At 33.9% G+C, this 12,144-nt stretch overlaps 1 protein-coding gene across 1 annotated transcript in view; it reads left to right on the forward strand.

Moving 5' to 3' along the window:
- Nucleotides 1–12,144, forward strand: part of RECK (reversion inducing cysteine rich protein with kazal motifs) — a 73,592-nt gene that overhangs the window by 19,270 nt on the left and 42,178 nt on the right. The window contains exons 4-6 of the mRNA XM_021004604.2: nucleotides 83–119; nucleotides 2,116–2,201; nucleotides 3,078–3,125. Coding sequence (XP_020860263.1) covers nucleotides 83–119; nucleotides 2,116–2,201; nucleotides 3,078–3,125 — 171 coding nt within the window. The remainder of the gene's footprint in view (nucleotides 1–82; nucleotides 120–2,115; nucleotides 2,202–3,077; nucleotides 3,126–12,144) is intronic.

A 12,144-nucleotide genomic window follows, 5' to 3' on the forward strand; every position in this document is an offset into this window, starting at 1 on the left:
GGCAGCATCTATTGGATATTTTTTCAAAATTATGTGGTATTCAAAAAGTGACTAATCTTTTTTGTATATAATATCCTTTTAGGTTGACGTTTGGAATTGTATGAACTCTTCTTTACCAGGTAAAGATAAGCTTTAGCACTTTTATTTTTTTACTTTGTATTCATATAATAATTATTATTTTTATTGAATGGCTATATAGATATAGATATAGATCCTTTGAAAATAAAGGGCGACCAAAAAAATAAAAGGGCAGATAAGTGGCCCCAGTGGATAGAGCACTGGCCCTGGCCCTGGAGTCAGGAGAACCTGAGTTCAAATACGGCCTCAGACGCATAACACTCACTAGCTGTGTGACTCTGGGCAAGTCACTTAACCCCGATTGCCTCACCAAAAAAAAAAGATAGGAAAGTAAAGGGCACACAGTTTAGTAAATACATAATTCTCATTAATCAGTTAAGCATTTATCAGAGTGATACTGCAAGGTACTTGAGAAGCTTATTTTCTAAATTGAGTCTTGTATCATATACAGTATGATTTCAAAAATGCATAATGTACATTTGCACAGAAAGGAGTTCTAGGGATGTGGTACCACGTAAGAAGGGATAATAATGGGTTTGCACCTTCTTGATGTCCCTGTGTTTATCTCTTCTCAAGGCATATATGAATATATCAAGTTAAAAATAATATTGAGCAAATTTAGGCAAAAATAATTCTTAGTGAGTATAACACTGTAATCAGGAGATTTAGATGTTAGTCCTGGTTCTGCAACTAATTACCTTTATGTCTTGGGACACCTTTTTAAGCCTCATTTTCCTCATCTGTAAAAATGAAGGTTTCAACTAGAGGATTTCTAAGATCTGTAGCTCAGAAATTTTGTGCTTCTGTTCTCTAGAGGCAGCATGATATCGTGGATAGACTTGGAGTTAGAAAGATCTGAGTTTGAATCCTGCTTAGCTTTTTGAATCTGGGCAAGTCACTTAACCTCTCTGGATCTCAGTTTTCTTAAAGTGGGGGAGATTGGACTTGATGATGACTCTGAAGTCCTTTTCAACTTTAAACCTGTAATCATATGATCTTTTATGGAAGTTAGATTGTTTTTTTATTTGACTACTTTTTTCTTTTGACCATTTATTGCAGTTTTAGAAATAACAAAAAATGCTCATGATCATGACAGTGTTTGATTCTTTAAAAACAAAGCGTAATTAATTATATTAGTAGTAATTGACACACAATTTTAGATGGACTTCTATATGATCTCCTTTGAGACTTCTTGAACTTTTTTCATGTATAAGGAATAATTTTAATTTATTATAGATATCTATTTCTATTTTATACAGAAATGTAGTTATGGCGTTTTGTTTAGGCAGTGGGGTAAAGTGACTTGCCCAGGGTCACGCAGCTAATGAGTGTTACGTGTCTGAGGCTGGATTTGAACTCAGGTCCTCCTGAATCCAGGACTGGTGCTATATGCACTGTGCCACCTAGATGCCCATTATGGCATTTCTTAAATGTCAATATGAAGGAGTAATTTTTAATAGCTGTACAGTAATTTCTCTTCAGAATTACAGTTTTTTTTCTTTCTCTGATTCTCTCCTAATGGCTTTTCATTGGTGGTCTCTAAAAGTTCATTTTGGGTCTACCATTCTGTGATCTGTGATAGTTAAAGCAATCTTTAAAAAATCCTATCTTATACTATGATAAATACATAAGGGGAGTATAAAGTACTATTAGATTAGATGAGGAAAAGAGTACTGCTGGTTTAGTGAGTGTTAGAAACTGAGTGATTTGAGTTTTATCTTCTCTTCTTGTCCTTTTACCTGAGCATAGTCACCAAAAGTTAGAAATCTCAGCAATAAAGGAGAATTGTAGATGAATTAGAAAAAGGATCATCATTCAGTGATTATTCTTAAAATACTAGTAGCAATTCCATCAACTCTAAGAATTGAGAGATGGGGCTAGGTAAAATTTTCAGAGGTTTTCCAAGTTCGTTTTTCAGTGGTTGATATTTAAGGAATATTATGTACAATGTCTAGTTTCAATTACATTTGAATTTGAAAGAACTGATAATGTGGTTCCTTGAATGACTGAAAAATAGATGTGTATTTTATCTTAAAGGTGTTTTTAAGAAGTCTGATGGCTGGGTTGGCTTAGGCTGTTGTGAACTGGCCATTGTTTTGGAATGTCGACAGGCATGCAAACAGGTAAAGTTTTAAAAAAATCTTAATTCTTATTGATGGGAGAAGAAAAGGTTTAGAACAGCTTCTGTGGGGAGTAAGATAGACAATCAATCAGAGATTATGCTATATTGGGGAGCTAGTTGAGATTAGATAACAGAAATTTCTAGTGGACCCAATTAGCTTGATTGTATAACTTTATCCAGCTCCATTCAGCAGCATGTGAGTAGGAGCAAAGGAGGTGGATGGTGGGGGTATTGAGATTTGGGATTTATGGTGCATCATAATATACCATGCCTGAATTTTAACAAGATAGTATGGCCTTGTGGACAAGATGTAAAAATGGGGGCTAAATGGTAGTTTCAGTTAGATGTATTTTTACTGGGTCAAAAGACAGTACCCTCAAAAATGTTAATGTTGCTGTTGCCTTGGGGTGAGGGTCTTTTGTGACATGGTGTGGGTCTCTGCCCTTGTCCTTGTCCTTTTCAGTTTTTAATTAATGAATCTCTAATTGGTCTTTTGACCCCTAAGAAACTTAAGAGTTATTGCAAGGGGTCTGTAAAACTATGTGGATACCAAGTATTGTCATGTTTATCTTTAGCTCCATCAAAAAGCATAATTCAATGTTAATAACTACTATAAACATGTACTGAATTAGTAATATGTCTTGGACACATTATCATTGATTATAAAGATACTGTTATGACTAATAAAATACAAATTCATTTGAAAGCATTACTGAATTAATTTTAACTTTTGTCATATATTTTGTTAATCAATGAATATTAATAGTACAACTGTCTTGTGAGAATCCATGAGCATTTTGACCTTAAGATGTTTCTGTTTTGTTTTGTGCTAATTAGTATTTCCTACAAATTAACAAAAAAATCTGTTGACATTTAGGCTTCTTCTAAGAATGATATTTCCAAAGTTTGCAGAAAAGAATATGAGGTATGTATTTTGCTTTAAAGTTTAGAAATAATATTCAGATACTACTAGAATTATGAGAACTACTTTATTTCTGAGTGAACTAGTTGTACAAGTAACATACATTGGCCTTTCTTCTCTTAGACATTTTATTTTACTTTCCACAAAAAAGTTTCATTTACCTGATTTGAGAATTTTTTTTGAAACTAAGTACTGATTTTATAAGAAAAATATAAATGTAATGGACAGATTACTTAATTTAAACTGAAGATTTTCTTCAGTAGCTTATTATTCTTTGTTTAAAAATGACCCAGTACTAATTAGAATTTTTAAATAGGCAAAATTTACCAAGGTTCCCCACACGTGTCCCTTTTTCTACTCCCTTTCCTTGCCTGAATGATTCCCTACCTACACCCATTGCTAATTAGTGTGAATAACTTAATGTAGTACCTATCTTAAGAGAATTTGTGTCTTAAAAGAGAACAAAGAAAGAAAGAAAGGGGTTTAACGCAAAGGGAGCATATCTTCTGGTGATGAAATTTTGATTATGTGTCACCTGTTCAGAGGTGGGCCTTTTTGGCCCCTTCAAATGATACCCACTATGTAGGCTATTCACTGTCTCTGCATAAGATTGAATCTGACAAGATGCATGTAGTTGAGCTTTTCTGTTGGCAGCCTACAGCTTTCAGATTTAAAAGAGAACGTTCCATTGTTATTCCATTGAGAGCAGTATTGCCCTTCATGGGATAAGGCTATTTAATCATTTACACATAAGGATAACTACCTTCATAATTTCTTTTGGCTATATAAAATTGGGGAACCTATTAGATTCTTTTTCTTGAGTAAAGAAAAGATTATCAAGTTAAAACTGTTCTTTTTTTCCTCAGTCTGTTTCTGGGTTATGATCAAGATTTCTTCCTTCCAACATTAACATTTGAAACATTTATAAGAATTTTGTTCATTTCTTATTCTTTTGTGCTTTTGGCCAAGTTTTATAATCTTTTATCTGTTCTTCTGAAGACAGTTTTCAAATGAACTGTAATTTATTTCTCTTCTTCTTATCGAAAGAGTACCTTGATTAAAAAGAAATGAAAGGTCCTTCTCTTTTTCTTATGCTCTTTACTTCTGAAATGACCACTATTTAATTTCTCTTGGCTAATTTGAATAATTCTGTCTTCTCTCCTAAATTATGTATTACACTGTCCATCTTCTGTAACTTTTCCTCTATTATGTTAGTCTGTTTCCTTCCCATTTCTGGATTTCTACATTGCCCTAGGAAGTCTGCCAATATGTGTTGATGGAGTACGGGAGAGGAAAGGTAAGAGAGATTAAAGCAACCTATGATAGAAGTCCTGAGGGTAGCTTTTTTCTTTACTGACTAGGTACCCGACTCATTTTCCCAGTTTCTATTCCCTTTTTTTTTTTGTCTGGAGTTAATTAAGTTCTGGGAAGGTTCTTCTCTTTAATATGAAATTTTACCTCAGGGATTTTTAGATTCACTCAGAGACTCCATTCCCTTAATGATAAATTTTGGAGATGCTAAGGAAGGGACCAATTGAATACTGAAAGAAAGATCTACAAAGGGAGATAAGGTGAAAAAAAACCCAACAAATAAGATTTAAACCAAACGTAGAATAATTTAGAGATAACATGGCATATACCAAATAGCCAGTGTAGCTATATTTATTGAGACCATACGCAGTTTGGACAAGGAAAATTTGGAGAACTGTCTTGTTAGGACCCTTCCCCTTCTAGATGAAAGAGCCATACAGAGGTTCATCCAGACATGTAAACTATGTCCCACTGTGGAATTCTCCACATTATTATATATTTTATAATAATTATAATTTTTCAGAGGACTTGTATTCTCATTTGATAGAAGGGCTAGAAAACTTGAATTAACTAATGCCAGAGAGGTCTAGATAGATGGAATAGATATATTAAGTTACATTGTTAGTTGTTAATTAACTGTTACTTTGTTGGATGATTTGAGACAGTTGTTTAAAAGTAACTGATAAAAAAGTTATGAAGAGTTTGTATAGATTTCTTTTATGCCTTGAAAATGCAAAAACAATACAAAAAGCTTAGTGCAAATTAAAGTAAAGCAACCAAATTAAAAAGAGCTATAGCAAAGCATACACAGTTAATTCTCAACTAAGTATGGGATAATTATTCAGATTTTTAATTCTTTTGCCATATCTTTTTCCATCTTTGTCTACCTTGGACCTACCAATTTTGACTACCTTTAGTAGGTAAAGATTAATGAAAGAAAGTGACTAAAGTCTGTTCATTTACCTACTTGTTAGTAATTTGAGCAAGAGTTTTAAAGGAATGAAAATTTTTACTAAAATAAGATTTTTGTACTTTTATATCCATTCTTTTTCTCACTGGTGTCCAAGCATTTAATATAAAAGCAAAATTATTTTGTATAACTTTGCTGTAATTGAAGAAATTTACTCATATTTCTTAAGGGCCTTTACTTAAAATGTGTAATGTAGGATTTTTAGCCTTTTTTTAAGCTATGACTTTTTTCATCCTCTTTTTCATTCAAAGTAACCAAATACTATGCAGAGTATAAGATCCACACTAGAAGCAACTACAAGACAATATGAGAGCATATAATAAAGTAATATGTTAAGTACAATATTGTAGTAAGTGTATATTTAGTGGCCAGGAAGCATTCCACACTTAAAATATATTGGGAAGAATAAATAAATCATTGTTGGCTAGGATTATCATGGAATATTTAATGGAAGAAGTGGGAATTGAAATGGTCTCAAGAATGAGAGTATAAGTAGTTTATTCAGTAAAAAGTAAGTGGTAATCGTATATTCATTCTTAAACTGAAGAGTAATGTAAAAAACCCATCGTTTTAGAAAGCTTAGTCTGGCAGAGCATCCTACAAAATGTGTTTGGGAGGGGCATGGATTGTGGCAGAGAAAGCTGCTAGGAATCTTTTGGAGGTTTGGTGACAGTGGAAATGGAGGTTAAGGAAGGAATTTGAGATTTTGAAGAAAGAATAGGACACAATAACATTGAATATAGGAGTTGAAGGAATGGAAGAAATAGAAAGTGATTCTTAGTTTGAGCATGATTGATTGGTAGACATCCACGATTCTATATCACCAAGTTTATAACTGATTCATTTAGATTTAAATATTGTGTGTAAAGTTATTGGGGGAGAAGGCATTTGGTAATAAGGGACTCTGGGGGTCAGGACTGAATGACTTTAGAGTCATCAGTTTAGAAGAATCATATTTGAGAATGGATAATTTTACTAGGGAAGAAAATGTAGAGATAAAAGAACCAAGGACAGAGATTAGGGGATGCCTGGATGTAGATAAGAATATAGATATTGGTCCAAAATCTGAATATTAGAAAGAACTTTATAATACAATTTAGAGCCATCTCAGAATGAAGTGGATTGCCTAGTGAGAGAGTGAGCTTCCCCAGCAAGGGAAATGTTCAGGCAGAGGATAGAACACACATATCAGGAGTGTTGTAGGAGGGATTTTTGTATTGAGTTCAGCAATTCATTTGAAGCCAGCAAAATTTACTAAGTACTATGTGTAACTTGGGTAATACAGAAATTCTCATTAGCATTTCAAATGTGTGACCTGAGATGCCACCATACTCTCTCCACACATGATATATCCCTACTTGCCATTTGAAATATTGGTGATATACATTTAGAAAGGAATGGAGTTTTCATTTAGAGGCTGTGTTGAAGTTTACTTTTGCATGATTTATGGAAAAAGAATTTGTAAATGAATAGTGCAATGTAAATGACATACAGCATATGTTTAACTTGTTTAAGAAAAACAACTATTTTAATGACTTAAATATATCATTTATAGGCAAGTGGATGCTAATTACACAGTAAACTCAACAAGACCTCTTGTTGGAAATTTAGATAGACTATACCTTACTAGAACTGGTAAGAATATATTTGCCTGAATAAGCAAAAAGGCTTTAAGCTGAAAAGGAAAGGGAGGAGAAACTGCATATAGATAGGCACCAAGCTAAGTGCAGTACAGAATAGACAGTGCACCCAAAAAATTGCAGTGTTTCAGTCATGGGGAGGAAATCCAGGAACCAGAATTGAGAAGCATTGTGGAGAGTATTTGAATGAGAATCATTGGAAGCAGAAATAGAAGCAGTACCTGGATGGATAGAAGAAATAGATGAAGTATTTAGGAGATAGATTCCAAGTCTGGCACAATATAGTAGTGATAGAAGACTTTAATTATCTGGACAAGTTCAGAAGTTTGCTGCCCAAATCCCAGGTAAAAGTGTCTTTATTGCTTTAATGATAATTTTATTCTTTAGAAAGTAAAGAACACCAATAAGGTGAACTTCTGGTCTAGATTTGAGTCTCAGTAACAAGAAGTAACTAGTTTCTGGGAGGGAATTGATGGAAACCATTAGGGAAAATGACTACTGTATCTTTGAATTTGGAATAGAGAAGAGGAACACCAAGAATAGTCTGACATCTATCAATTTTAGAACAGGAGATTTCAAAGGATTCAGACAGAGAAGGAAAGTTAGGATCCTGTGACCTAAAAATGTTCAGGGAAAGTCACCCCAAACAAAATGAGAACTACTCAGGAGTGAAAATTCTAAAAACACAAGGAGAGATGCACAGGTGAGGAAAAGGGAAAATTTTTCTAAAAAGACTAGGACACTGGGCACTTGTCAGTTAACTTAGATTTTTTTAAAAGAATGTGAGGGGTAGGTAATAGAGGATGAATAAAAATAATGGTACAGCTCTGTAAAAATAGTGTGATGGAGGAGTACAGGATTAACTTGGGTCAGGAGGAAGGCTAAGGAGAGATAATTTACTTTGCTTTTTTAAGGTACACTGGAAGCAGTAGTGGGAAGTAGCATAGCATAGCATAGCATAGTAGGTGAAGAGCTCACATTGGAGTCAGGAAAACCTGGGGTCAGCTCCACCTGTGACATATACTAGTTGTGTGACTCTGGACAAGTCACTTGAACTCCCAGCACCCCAGACATCTCTCTAAGGCTATAAATTGCTTATGGGGAAATGTAATTAGATAGCATTCTGTCTTTTTGCACTTCAGGTTAGCTTGTCCCAAGCATCATCTTCTAGCCCTCTGAGGTGTTCTGTAAGGGACCTACTATAATAAAAGGATATGGCAATAAACAAGACATTGCCCCAGCACTGAGCTGGCCCCAAACCTTCTAGGATCATACCTCTTAGGAGTTAGGTGGAAGAGTACAGACACAGCTGTATTGTAGTTTTTATTTGTCTTTTTTTTTTTTGACCAAGTTTAGTTTCCCTTCAAGCTGAGACCCTCAACCTGAGCTGTGCCCTTACTCATTTCGAGGTAAAATCCTCCCTGCAGGCCCTCTACAAGGCATCTGCAAAAATGGAAAGAGAGGTGCTGGGGAAACTGATTTCTGGGAAGCAGAAAACTTATACAGAAAAACAAAGCTCAAGGCATGATGCTATGACTGTCAACAAAGGTAGTGAATACAGTTATTAAAAACTGCTTTCCCCTACATATCCTATGATTCAGGTTTTACCAGTTCTAACCAATATGCCTCTCTACTCAGAATTTTTGAGATTTTACTATATTTTGCTTACATATTATTATTTTAGTGAGGAGGAGAATATGACAGCATTAGAGATTAATACCTTCTTTTGAGGTGACATTTATTTTTCATTTATAGCTTACCAAAGTGTGTTCTGTGATGTGCTGCCAAATTCTGGCCACTGAGTAGGAGGTATCCCAATTGGCCGTTTCAGATAGTTCACTGTGGTGGGGCATTCCTGTCATCACTCTATATTAGGTTTCTTTGCATCTTTGTAGGCTTATTTTGTTTGTTCTTTGGGAGTATTGATAAGACTATACCCTATTTTTTTGTTGTTTACCAACCACTGATGAATTATGAGGAGAGAATTAAGTTAGAATTTAAGATTGAAGCAAACATTTTTATGAGGGTATGGGATAATGCATACAATAATAATAATAACAGGTAAAAAAGGAAAACATTTCATCTTAGTCACTAAGGTAGTGGTTTTAATTTGATAACTAAAAATTTTTTTCTCCTTGAGTAACAGACTAGGTATAATTAAGCTGAATTGGTTAATGGAAAGTTTCATGAAATAAAATTTAACAAATCCCCTACAAGATATGTAGCTTTAAAATGGTATAATTGATTTTCAAGTGTGACTTGCAGTTAGCCTCTTTATTTTTGTTGTCACACATTGTTCATCTATAGCATCATATCTATATTAGCATTACAAATGCTTGTGAAACTTCTAAAGTATAATATTATTGATTTGTCAAGGGATTTTTTTCCTTTCAGTCCTCCTTTTGTTCCCAAATCTTTGTCTAGACTATTCTTTACATTTTCTTTAGAAATATCTTTTTCTTTCCTTTCTACTTCTAGCCCTCTTCTGTACTTGATGCTCTTTCAATAAGGTACGTAAAAACATACCTCAAAAAAGGCAACGTTAGATATTTTGGAAAATATATTTTATCACAAACATATTAAGTTTTAAATAAAACACATCATTGAGCTTTTGTTAGATAGTATAGTAGTATAAATATATGCAATAGATAGTAATATAAGATGTCTGAGAGCTGTCAGAAAGTATGTTAGTGGCTTTCAGGGCCACAGCATGAACAATAGTGATTTAATCAATAAACTCAGAGTTAGGAGAAGTAATTTGTCCTTGACTGGGTGTAGTCATTCTGCTTTAAAAAAGAAAAAGTAAAATATTTAGTATTTATGTGTGCTTTTCATTATTTATATAGTTATACTTTTTACCCCCCTCTAAAAAGGATCAAAAATATGAGTAATTATAAATAAAATGAAGACTGATTGGCTGTGCTTAAGGAAACGTTTCAAAACGAGTAATGACAGTGGTTTTTTCGTTTGTTACTTAATATTTAAAATTATGTTCATTTTCAGTGGATGTATTTGCTTGGAATGTTTTCATTGCCTAGAACTTTAATCTCTGCAGCAAGAGGACAAATAATCATAATTTTTTAAAATTGCTTTTTTTTTTTTTTTTGCTGAGGCAGTCAGGGTTAAGTGACTTACCCAGGGTCACACAGCTAGTAAGTGCCAAGTGTCTGAGGTCACATTTGAACTCAGGTCCTCCTCCTGACTCCAAGGCTGGAGCTCTATCCACTGCGTCACCTAGCTGCCCCTTTAAAATTGCTTCTAAGTGTACAAGATTACTCTTAGATCTTCTTTGGTACTAAATTGCTTATCACTCTTAGACATGTATGATCATTTTTGTGATATATTTTCCAGGTGACAGCCTTAGGTTGTTAGTATAAAATTTATATGTTAACCTTTTTAGTTGGGATTAGAGAAGAAAAAAAGACTAACCCAAACATGGCAAATAGAAAATGTCCAATTTGATTATTAGGCCGTTACCTGCAGCTGATGAGCTCCAAAAAGAGCGAAACCAATTAGGTCCTGCAGTACTGGCTTTAGCATAGATAAAAAGTCTTAGTCCTTCTTAATATCACTCTGCTACTTTTTTGGTATGTCACTGTTGTACTATACTTTTCTTTTTTGTGTGTTTTAGGCAGTTAAATTAAACAAGAGTTTTTGAATTATCTATTAAATAGAAAGCCTATGCTCATGTCATTTAGCCAGTCTATTTAGAGTCGGTGGAAAATACGAGTAACTTTGGTGTCTTCCTCCCATAAAGACTTTGTAAAGGAGTTATCTATGAATTTGCTTAAAGTGACAGTTAAAAACATATTCCTATGGTTGTGTGAATACTGAGTTACTGTCCAAGGTCATAGCAAACAAATCACTCCAAGACTTATTCTTATCTCAAATTTAGTTTTCATTTTCCAACTATTAACTATCATACTTAGAATGTGTGTAGTTGACTTTGTAGAATCAGTTGTAGTTTTGAATATATTCCTGCCATGGAGTCTGATTCTTTTGCCTTTTTTTTTTTAGTTCCATATAATATCCTTTTTACTGCCCACTAACCATAGCAGAGAAAATCTTAAATTCTGTTTTTTGTAATTACTTTTATTCTTAAGGCCAATTGTGTAAGCCATTGTCTTGCTTGTAAATATTACCACAGGAAAAAAAAATTAATGAAACTGAGTTCTTGGTATAAAAGGCACAATGTCAGATATGCAAGAAATTTAACTATATCTATGAAATGCAAGCAATTTTCATTGACTAAGAACTTAGTCAAAGCAGAATACCTTAAATAGCCTTCAGAATAAAAGTATGAAATATTCATGAACTTACTCATTCTTCCCTTCTGTGGGCTTTAGCTGTCATTCGTTGTTTAATTATCACATTATTGAAGCTACCAAATTTTATGATGCAACTTTAAAAGTTTTACACTTTTTTTTGTTTATACTATTTCCATTATTAGAATCGATGGTCAGAAAGGGAAGAAGAGGATCTGGAATGGCTGTGATTTCAAAGGGAGAAAAGTGCTAGACAAAGGAGGTACTGGGACAAGGGAAAAAGTAACAAGAGTTAGAAAAGGAGGACAGTTAAGTTGATAGGTAAAAGAAACAAAAAAAGCAGCACCTAGATCGTGAGGTAAGGAAGTTATGCCAGTATAGTCTTAGTCCAAGTTGTTACTTACTGGCCCAATCTCTCTCTGAAGAGTCTTCTTTGAAGGAATTAATATTATGATCAGAACAGGTCTTAAGAATGCCACCTGTATCCTTACTCCCATTGACTAAGAGATTCTTTCCTTCTGTTAGCTTCCATTAGGTGGGCCCGAGCATTTAATTGGATTACAGGTTTACAGATTTCAATATTTTGTGTCATTTTATATAAATCTTTGTTAGGAAACTGTCTCTGAAAACAGATGGTTCTCTGAGCACAGTACTGTTTTGCATAGTCTGCCTGTTTGGAACATTATTGAAGTCTCATTCTTGAAGACATCAGGCCAGTGTTCAGCTGAGATCAAAATATTCAGTGAAATGCTGAGTTTTGCTGAGGTGGGTATTGGAAATAAAACAGAAAGCATTCTACTCGTACATAAAACTGTTGCAGATTCATACTTGGGATG

This window comes from Phascolarctos cinereus, unplaced genomic scaffold (assembly GCF_003287225.1).
Source record: "Phascolarctos cinereus isolate Bilbo 61053 unplaced genomic scaffold, phaCin_HiC Scaffold_4;HRSCAF=312, whole genome shotgun sequence".
Taxonomy (NCBI): domain Eukaryota; kingdom Metazoa; phylum Chordata; class Mammalia; order Diprotodontia; family Phascolarctidae; genus Phascolarctos; species Phascolarctos cinereus.